Source organism: Microcaecilia unicolor, chromosome 3 (assembly GCF_901765095.1).
Source record: "Microcaecilia unicolor chromosome 3, aMicUni1.1, whole genome shotgun sequence".
In the NCBI taxonomy this organism is placed as follows: Eukaryota; Metazoa; Chordata; class Amphibia; order Gymnophiona; family Siphonopidae; genus Microcaecilia; species Microcaecilia unicolor.
Genome location: NC_044033.1, coordinates 252,473,995 through 252,484,459, shown reverse-complemented (window position 1 = coordinate 252,484,459; position 10,465 = coordinate 252,473,995). Strand labels below are relative to the sequence as shown.

The following is a 10,465-nucleotide window of genomic DNA, read 5'->3' as shown; positions in this document are numbered from 1 at the left end:
CTCGTCTTGATTATTGTAAACTTCTCACCGGCCTCCCTCTTAGCCATCTCTCTCCTCTTCAATCAGTCCAAAACTCTGCTGCGCGACTCATTTTCCACCAAAGTCGCTATGCTACTACTACTTAACATTTCCAGAGCGCTACTAGGGTTATGCAGCGCTGTACAGTTTAACAAAGGACAGTCCCTGCTCAAAGGAGCTTACAATCTAGCTCCCTCCTTAAGTCACTTCACTGGCTCCCTAACCGTTTCCATATTCAGTTCAAGTTTCTCTTATTGACCTATAAGTGTATTCACTCTGCTGCTCCCCAGTACCTCTCCACTTTCGTCTCTCCCTACACCCCCCCTCGAGTACTCCGTCCTGTAGATAAATCTCTCTTATCCGTCCCCTTCTCCTCTACTGCTAATTCTAGACTCCATTCATTTTGTCTTGCTGCACCCCACGCCTGGAATAGACTTCCCGAGCCTGTGTGTCTGGCCCTGTCTTTGGCTGTTTTCAACTTCAAATTTAAAGCCCACCTCTTTACCACTGCTTTTGACTCCTAACCACTTCTCACTTACCCTGTCCTTTATCCTCACCTATTATTCCCTTACCCTTATTTGTTCTGTTTACCTGTCTTATCTAGATTGTAAGCTCTTTGAGCAGGGACTGTCTTTTTTGTGTATGGTGTACAGCACTGCGTATGCCTTGTAGCACTATAGAAATGATAAATATTAGTAGTAGGAAAGAGGATGTGTGAGGAAAGGGAATTGTAGAGATTATAAATTGCTGTGGAAGGCCAGACTAATTAGGTCCTATGGGCTACTAATGGGCGAATAGGCCACTCCTGGAAGCAGGATACTTGTAACCACTCGCCTCCACCTACCCTCCTTCCTGTACACATTAATTGATTTGATTTGCTTACTTTATTTTTTGTCTATTAGATTGTAAGCTCTTTGAGCATGGACTGTCTTTCTTCTATGTTTGTGCAGCGCTGCGTACGCCTTGTAGCGCTATAGAAATGCTAAATAGTAGTAGTAGTGAGCCACATGTGGTCTGACCCAGTGTGGCTATTCTAATGTTCTTATGGAATAACTAGTAAAAAAGCCCCGTTTCTGATACAAATGAAACGGGGGGCTAGCAAGGTTTTCTTCTGTGTGCATGTGGGAGTGTGTATGTCCCTGCCCTCTGCTCTCTGTCCCCTCCCTCCTCGGAGTCGAGTCCTTCAGTGTTAAGTTTCCTGCTCTGCTGTGTTTGTGTTACAAAGATAGTGAGGGCTTCTGCCCTCTCTCCCCTCCCCCCTCTGAGTCCTTCACTGATACAGAGAGAGCGATTTGATTTCGTGCTTTGCTGTGTTTTCCTTCACTGTTTGTGTTACAGAGAGAGCGAGGGCAGGGCAGACACTCATGGGGAAACTGGATCTCTCTCCCCCTTCACACTTCCGGCTGGAGGCTTCATTTAGAACGTTGGTGGTACCTTTTATATATAGAGATGGTAAAAGTGGAGGAGACCAGCTTTTGCTCTTTAGTACTCTGCCTCTCAAAACGTCTGCTGCCTTGAGCATCAGCTTCTGCAAACGCAGCCCAATGACCCAGTGAAGTACTATACAAACCCAAAGGGATGTAATCATGAGGAACATGGAGGAATTACATCCACACCTTGTGAACCAACTTAAAGAGGACCTACATAACATCCAAGGAGAAAAACAATACATTGCTATCCGCAAAAAGGAAATAAAGCTATATTCTCTTCTTCAAAATCAAAGAGAGAGAAACTGCTTATCCTTGAACAGCTACAGCTCTGCAGAACCAACATCCCCAGACACCTTGGAGACACTTGGATACACATCTGAGGCATGTGAAAATCAGAGCCCAAACAAACCAGGGAATACTGATCACACCTTTACAGATGCAAACCAAATGGGGATAATAAACCTCTCGAACCATCAATTATCACAGCATGAGGTATCTGTGCTATCCAAAGGGCTCTCATTCTGCCCATCCAGGAAACTAGATGAACTCCAACTATACTCAGACCTAGAAGAATTCTTTAGAAAAATGCACCTTAAAACACATTTCTATAATAAAGGGACACCAAACAGACCTGAATACAGTCTTAAACAAAAGAACACTTATTTCACCCCACAGGAGGGACAAAACTACAAGCTGGATAATTACATAGAAAGTTTCAGACATAGGGTGAAATCCCAACTTTCCAACAAACAAAAAAGAATCCTGTACAATCTTACCCCACCAGAAAGAGAGGCCATAAGAACCCTACAAACTAACGAACGCATTATCATCTAACCCGCAGAAAAAGGAGGCGCAGTGGTAATTATGGACATACAAAAATACATTGAAGAGGGGCACAGACAGCTCTCAGACAATAAATATTACAGGAAACTAACTGAGGACCCCACACAGGATTACACAAAACAGTTGAAAGACCTTATCAAAACATTTCCTACACAAGCGCAACCTCACCTGAAGAAACTCATACCAAACCAGCCTGCTGTGGGCACATTCTACATGCTACCCAAGATCCACAAACCGGGAAACCCTGGCAGACCAATCATATCAGGTATTGGCACACTCATGGAAGAAATATCTGGATTCATAGAGGGAATTCTGAAACCTCTCGTACACAAAACTAGCAGCTTCATACAAGACACCACAGACTTTCTGAATAAATTGAAAAATATCAAGCAACTACCACCTAACACCCTTCTGGTCACGATGGATGTAGAATCACTATACAGCAACATTCCACATGCGGATGGCATAGCTGCATGTGGAAGACTCCTAAAAAAAACCACACTGAACCATCAATACTCACCAGAAACTATTACAAAATTAATCAAATTCATTTTAACTCACAACTACTTCCGCTTTAACAATGATATCTATCTACAAATAATGGGCACTGCGATGGGCACCAGGACAGCACCCCAATATGCCAACCTTTTTATGGCTGAGCTGGAAGAGACATTTCTGAATACACACCAGACCAAACCTCTAAAATACTACCGGTACATCAATGACATTTTTATGATTTGGACGGAGGGTGAAGAAACTCTGAAACAATTTTATTCTGCCTTCAATACATACCATCCTACAATCAGATTCAAAATTGACTACTCCCCAGAAAAAGTCAAATTTTTGGACACCACGGTCTCAATCAGTGATGGCTGTATACAAACATCTATATACAAGAAACCCACAGACAGATGCAGCTACCTCCACAACTCCAGCTTCCATCCTTCACATACAAAAAGATCCATCATTTACAGCCAAGCCACAAGATACCACCGTATCTGCTCTGACCCAGGGGACAGAGACAGACACCTTAAAAGCCTGACTGCATCCTTCAAACAGAAAGGCTACAACCCCAAAATAATCTCCAAGAATATTGCCTCCTCCCTCAAAACACCCAGGGAGAATCTGCTACAGTACAAGGAGAAAAAATCCACAGACAGAATCCCCCTTGTAGTGACATACAATCCAGAGCTGGAAAAACTGAGGAAAAGCATAAGAGATCTACAACCTATACGCCAGGAGGATGAATTACTGAAAGAGATATTCCCATCCCCACCAGTACTGGCCTTCCGACAGCCACCCAACTTAAAACACAAGCTAATCAGAAGTAAACTTCCATCACAGACTGAAAAGGAACAGAAGGGCACACTTCCCTGTAATTTATCCAGTTGCAAACTATGCCAAAATATTTCACAGGACCCCAAAGTCATCCACAAAGGAAAGATATTCAACATAAAGGGATCTTTCACTTGCTCATCTTCCAATGTGGTATATATCATTCAGTGTAAAAAAATGTAACGAAGGATGCTATATTGGAGAAACAGGCCAGATGCTTAAGACAAGATTCAATTTACATAGACATCACATGAACAATACTGGTGCCAGTAGGGTTCCCACACCTGTTGGTCAGCATTTTACAGGACCAGGACACTGTACCAGTGACTTCACAGTGAGAATCCTGAAAGGTTACTTTAAAACCATACAAGAACGTAAGACTTTTGAAGTCAGAATGATTGAATATTTTAACACCCAACAGAAAGGACTTAACAAGGACCTGGGGTTCCTAGCCCATTATAAACCATAAAGCTGTATGTCTCTGTTGATCACCCCACCCCTCACCTATCCACACCCATCCTGTTAGAATATCAATATGCTTTGATGTCCCCATGCAAACCTCCTACCCACCCCCATCCTCCCACCCTGTCAGACTGTCATAGTAATGCTTGAATGTTTTCACTTATATACATTGTCAGCTAGCACATTTGCTTATTTCCAATCTGAGGAAGAAGGGCAACCTTCGAAAGCTAATCAAGAAATGTATTAAGTTATGTCCAATAAAAAAGGTATCATCTTATTTTCTTTTCCATGTTGTATTTTGTTTGATTTCTATTGATAACCTTAAGAGTGGACTAACACGGCTACCACACTCCTCTACTCAATACTAAGAAAACTCAGCGGCCATTGCAACCTCCCCCACCCTTCCCTTCCCACCATCCCAGAGAGAGAGCTAAGATCGCGCGCGACCCCGCTCTCAGCAGGCCCGCGCTGCTCTATTCGTGGGCCTCTCGCAATTGGTCGCAAAGGGCACGGGAGGGAGGGCTTTTTTTCCCCCTTTTGTTCGTCGCCTTTGCCTTTCCCTTCAGTCATCGGTTCGAGACGAAAGGATTGGACGAGCCGACGTTCGGTGCTTTGTGATTGGTTATAGCAGTCGGCGCGCGCTCCCTTCCTGGACCTCTTCCCATTGGTTAAAAGAACGCGGATTTCGGGTTGACAGGCGAGGACCCTGTGATGTCATTGCCGCCCGCGAGCTCTTGTTCTCTACGTAATCTTTGTTCGACGGAAGAAGGAGGCGTTCTTTTGCTGTTCCTTCTTTCCGTTAAAGCGCCGTCGACTGGGCTGAAATTCTCCGGTAAGAGACGCTAGTGGCAGGAGCACAGGGCTCTAAGTCCAATTACCTGTACCTCCAAGCAGTTTGAGACTGATAGATCCTAGCCAGACTCAGAGCTGGACTACAACTTCCAGCATGCACTGGCGAGACTAGGTGAATGCACGCTTTTTACTTGCTGACTCTGAGCTTGGATGATGGACATAAGCCCTTCCTGGAGTACTCCCTAGGAATGCCCGTCAGGGTGATCCAGTCCATTTCATTTTTAGACATTTTTTATTAAATTTTAATAACAGGGTTAGGAAATACAAATTATGTATTTATTTATTGCATTTGTACCCCACATTATCCCACCTTTTTGCAGGCTCAATGTGGCTTACAGAATGTTGTTATGATGCAGTCATTACATGATCTTAAATACGTAAGCTGAAAGTAAGTGAATTAGATGCAAGGTCATTACATGATATTAAATACATAAGCTGAAAGTAGATGAATTAGATGCAAGGTGCTAGAAAGGTGTTGTGAGAGGCGTTTTTGATGCACCTGAGTGATTTGAGGAGTGATTTATTAATTACAAGAAATAATCAGGTAATCACACCAAAGAATATCAGTGGACAGGTAACAGAGAGAGGAAAAGGAAGAGGGTAGGGGGAAGCAATTTGTGAATGCATTCAAAGCAAAATCTGCAATTTACACTTGAGTACTGTGAAGAACTCTTGTTTAAAGAAAGATAGGTTGTTAAAGGCAGCCACAAACATATAAGGAATTTCAGGCTTTGAGGGCTAAAAGATAGCTCAAATTTGTGGATCTGTAAGACAGAATGCCACCAAAGTGAGAATTAAGAAAGGAGTTATCTTTCCAATTTGTTAAAACCATTTTTAAGCCTACAGCAATTAACATATTTAGTTTGGAGGAATATTTGTCTAGAGCACTTTCAATAATATGCGAACCAAATATTTATTTATGGCATTTATATCCCACAATATTCCCACCCACAGGCAGGCTCAATGTGGCGTACAGTAGTCTATTAAGCAAACAATAATTCAAAATACAGCATTCAAGTGCTTCAGACAAATGTAAAATACCAGAAATCACACGCCAAATGTTGTTCCAAAATTTGAAGGTTTGAGAACAGTCAGAAAGAATGTGGTTGATTCAGTCCAGGCTTTACCCCGTACCTTGCAGAGACTTGTAGTTGAGAATGAGAATTCCAAACTGGATTCCTTTAAAAAATAAAAGCAAAACCACAAGTCCCAGCATGTAATGGTTAAGCCCAGGACTGGATCAGCGTTGTCGGGTGGATCTGGAGCCAGGTGTTAAGCCCAAATATTCCCTACCCAGTTTGATTATGCATGGCATAGTTTAGTATATTAATTTTGGATTTTCTGAAACCATGTTGGCTGGGGGTATTGCGAGTAGAGTTTGCAAAACACTGCTATTCATTTCCATTTCTCTAGAGCTGCAAATGGGTGAGGTTTTCAGGACATCTCGAATATGCATGAGTGAGGTTAGCACGCTTAGTACCTGCAATGTAAATCCATCTAATGTACCTTCTTCATGATTACTCCTTTTTTTCAGTAAATTTTATTGAAGTTTCTTAATAAAGTATAACAAAACATTGATGAAATCTGAATGTCCAGAATCCAATTATGCACAACTTACTTGCAACCCACTGGAAGAATCAGTGCATACCTTTGAAATAGGCTTCTGATTCCCATTGTTTGTGTTTTAATACAGATTGGCATGGACAGGACCTTAATCCCCATTCACTTACTGGAAGGCACTGGCCTGGTTTGGAATACGGACGATGTCCGCAAGATCCGGCAGTGCCATAGGCTGGTGGGCAGCCTGGTAGGGTCCTTACCCCGCAAGCCAAGGCAGAATGCAAGGCTGGGTCTACCTCTACAGCTGCTTCCTGAGGAGGCCCGACTGCTGGCAGAGATCGGAGTGGCTGTGCTGCTGAGGGCCATGCAACATGAAAGGGCTTCTGGAGGACAGGTTAGATATCATGCAGAGAAATGCATTGTCACTTGCATTGGGTTTTCCCAGATCCTGCTCCAGATTATCATTTTGGCTATAGTAAATACTCATGTATTGTCTTCATATGGAGCCAACTTTTCAAAACAGTTGGGGATGGTAAATTCAGTTACACTTTCCTGTATACAGTGAAATATTTTGCTCAGTGTTGGATTTAGTCAAGAACAAACAGAACTGCTGCAACATGAGGTTTTCTCTGCCTGCAGCTCTTTTTCATGCTTATTCAAGGATCATCTGGACTGCATGTACTAATATTGGGATAGATAACTTTTGTCCTGTTAAGAAAGGCAGGAAAGATTTCTAGACTAGGCAGGACATCAGTAAGTCTGACGGGAAAACACTCTTCAAGACTGCTCTTCCTTGTCTCCTTTCAACACCAGGCAGGAATACACAGCAAAGATTCATCTCCTGCTCCTTATTCCTCTACTTATTTATTTATTGCATTTGTATCCCACATTTTCCCACCTCTTTGCAGGCTCAATGTGGCTTACAATACATCATGAATAGTGGAAATATATAAGAAAATAGACATTTAGTATTGCAAAAAGATCTTGGGTAAACTTGATAATGATAAAGCATGATAATAATATAACAAGCAAATATCGTAAGGCAGTTCTGGATATATGTGTAGGAGTTCACATTTGTTGATCTTTGTGGTATGCCTTGTTAAAGAGATGGGTCTTCAATAGTTTGCGGAAGTTAGTTAGTTCATAGATCATTTTTAAGTTGCACGGCAGCGCGTTCCAGAATTGTGTGCTCAAGTAGGAAAAGGTTGATGCATGCGTTAGTTTGTATTTTAGACCTTTGCAGTTGCACCCCCTCCTGGAAGCACATCTGGTCTGCAGGGTTTTTTGCTATCAGATTAGATACATATACTTGCCTTTCCCCAGTTAGCTATCTTCCAGACATGGGCCCTGAGAAGTTTATCTTTTGCGCTGGAAGGCTGAACTATTGTCTGATTCTTCTCCTAGGATGAAGGTTGTGCTTCAGAAAGCAGCAGTAGACAGGGTTTGGAGGAGGCCCCACTGTCAGAAGTGGCAGTGTACAGGCAGGCGCTGGATGAAAGCTACGAAGAGCAGCGTCAGCTTGCTTTGCAGGAGAAGCGTAGCTTGCTGGAGGGCCTGTCCGAGCACATCGCGCAGGGACGAGCTAAACGTAGACACGAACGTGGCAATCAAACAGGTACCAAGAGGGCCAAACCCTAGGAGTGGCCTAGTGGTTGGGGTGGTGGACTTTGGTCCTGGGGAACTGAGTTCAATTCCCACTTCAGGCACAGGCAGCTCCTTGTGACTCTGGGCAAGGCACTTAACCCTCTATTGCCCCATGTAAGCCGCATTGAGCCTGCCATGAGTGGGAAAGCGCGGGGTACAAAAAAAAAAGACAAATACAAGCCATGAAAATAAATAAAAGCTTTCCCCTTTCTCTCTTTTTGTTGCAAACACTGTCTGAGCTCCAGCTTCACCCATTTATCCTTCCACCACTGAGGATCCTCTGTGCCCCTCTCATTCTTTACCCCCTCACTTCCCCACCACTGAGAATCCTCTGTGCCCCTCCCAGGCTTTACCCCCTCACTCCCCCACCACTGAGGATCCTCTGTGCCCCTTCCCAGGCTTTACCTCCTCACTCCCCCACCACTGAGGAGCTGTTTCCGAGTTCTTTGTAACTTCGGAGGTCTGCATCATAGCCACCTGTCCTTGTGTTCCAGAAGTTATTGTGCTTTGGTGATATGGAGCCAGGGTGCGGAGAGGTATAGGGAGCTTTTACTTTTTATATACAAAGGGCTGTGATAAGGGAGGGTTAATTCATGCCTGCACCGAGTTTAAAAGTTCTCAGTATTCCTCATGGAACCATGTCAGGCAGGCAGGTTTGGGGAGACAGTTTGTTCGATGTCCCAGTTGTTTCGCTTCTAATTATGTCAAGCTGTTATTAAAACTCAACAAAAGAGCTGAACATGACACCCTACTTGCTTTTCTAGGGGAGCCAACTGAGCCTGCACACCAGGAGGAGCTGGAGAAGAGTTTCCGTTTCCCAAGGGAGGCCATGATGGTGCAGCTGCCCACAGCCCGGCTAGCTCCTGGCTCCACTGAGGTAGTGGATTGGCAGCACCCATCTCCAGATTGGCCGCATGCAGGGCAGCAGGCCCATGAGATCCGGTACCAGGTGTTCAAGGACCTATGGGAAAGGGGCTATTTCCTGACCAGTGGCAGCAAGTTTGGAGGAGACTTCCTGGTATATCCTGGTATGTGCTGTGGCACTGGGATACTCTGACATATGAGCATCTTTCTCCAATGTACAGGGAGCTGCATGTGGGGGGAGATTGGGAGTTGCATGTTTCCTGGGGTTTCATAGGAGAGATTTAAGGGAGCATGATTAGACCTGGGGACCAGGCTTGTTCACATCATAGTGCATGCTGTGTTTTAAAACCCTGTCATCTAACCCCTGACATATGGCAGAAGCAACATTCCCAAACCCTTTCTCTGTACCCAAGGCAGTTGCAAATTTCGTATGTTTGTCCCTTCTGTTTCTGTAATATTTGTGACAGACACTTGCTAGTCACCACCAATGCTTTCTCAGGTGTAGGAGCTGGGGACATAAGTGATTTCCTCCCCCTCCCCCCCCTCCCATTCAGTGGCAATTAGGCATCTTCCCAATAGTGGAACGGAGAAGGGGAGGGAGATGATAATTCCCACTTGTGAATCTTGGACGCACTGGTGCTGAGGGTGAAGGCGAGTCAGTGCCGGACAGGGGCTTAGAGAGACCAATACGGTTTGATGAACAGGAGCGTGCTTGGCCCATTATTTGGCCTGAAGCCAGTAGGCATAGGTTGTCACCCTATTAATTACATTGTTTTGAGTGTACCAAGATGGCGGCAACAGCATTGTGGAGAATGAAAACCTTGGGTGGACCGGTTTCAGCTTTATGACAGCGCACCCTCTCCTGTTCATCAAACCTCCTTGAGAGACACTTTTTTTTTTTTTAAGGTGTGGCAGCATATCTTTCCTTAACGTCCATGCCAGACCAATACCCAGATGAGTGGGTTATGTCCCCCTCTCACCCGATGGCACTAGAGAAAAACTTAGAGCTAAGGGTAGCTGGATTGGTCTGGCATGATTCAAGGACATTAACAAGTAAGTCCAGAATCCACCTTCAGAACACATTTATTCTTTACGCTTTAGTCCCGTCTCTTCACTTCTGCTCTGTCTTGCTCTTCCCCCATGCTTAGGTGACCCCATGTGCTTCCACGCCCATTACATTGCCCTGTGCACTGTTCCAGATGAGCCTCTCCAGCTCTGTGACATTGTAGCAGCAGGGCGGCTAGGCAGCAACGTGAAGAAGACAGTTCTGCTGTGCTCAGCGGAGCGGGATGGCACCGTCACCTACACGTCTCTCCAGTGGGCCGGCCTTCAGTGAACAGAGGGGCTTTCAAGAAGGACATAGGGGCTAGAATCTATCCCCCCCACCCTACCTCAACATCTGCCCAAGAACATTTCCCCACCAGAGACAAAGACAGTAAACAGCAATGCGCATAAAA

At 44.5% G+C, this 10,465-nt stretch overlaps 1 protein-coding gene across 2 annotated transcripts; it reads left to right on the top strand.

The window, feature by feature from the left end:
* The first annotated feature begins 4,816 nt into the window (after positions 1 to 4,816).
* Positions 4,817 to 10,465, top strand: TSEN34 (tRNA splicing endonuclease subunit 34). 2 transcript variants are annotated; one of them, XM_030197800.1, is made up of 5 exons: positions 4,817 to 4,920; positions 6,634 to 6,894; positions 7,905 to 8,115; positions 8,909 to 9,172; positions 10,157 to 10,464. In XM_030197800.1, exons 2-5 carry the CDS (start codon positions 6,640 to 6,642, stop codon positions 10,342 to 10,344), a joined length of 918 nt encoding a protein of 305 aa, XP_030053660.1. In that variant the 5' UTR covers positions 4,817 to 4,920; positions 6,634 to 6,639; the 3' UTR covers positions 10,345 to 10,464. The 2 variants fall into 2 exon arrangements, with proteins under 2 accessions (XP_030053660.1, XP_030053661.1); XM_030197801.1 differs by lacking the exon at positions 4,817 to 4,920 and adding an exon at positions 4,947 to 5,052 and having other exon boundaries at positions 10,157 to 10,465.

What these genes read in the sequence shown, in the direction of transcription:
- TSEN34 (XM_030197801.1), top strand. Translation starts at nt 6,640, where the DNA reads ATGGACAGGACCTTAATCCCCATTCACTTACTGGAAGGCACTGGCCTG. An exon ending in AAAGGGCTTCTGGAGGACAG is followed by an intron (nt 6,895 to 7,904) that starts GTTAGATATCAT and finishes TTCTTCTCCTAG; the next exon opens with GATGAAGGTTGTGCTTCAGA. An exon ending in AGACTTCCTGGTATATCCTG is followed by an intron (nt 9,173 to 10,156) that starts GTATGTGCTGTG and finishes CCCCATGCTTAG; the next exon opens with GTGACCCCATGTGCTTCCAC.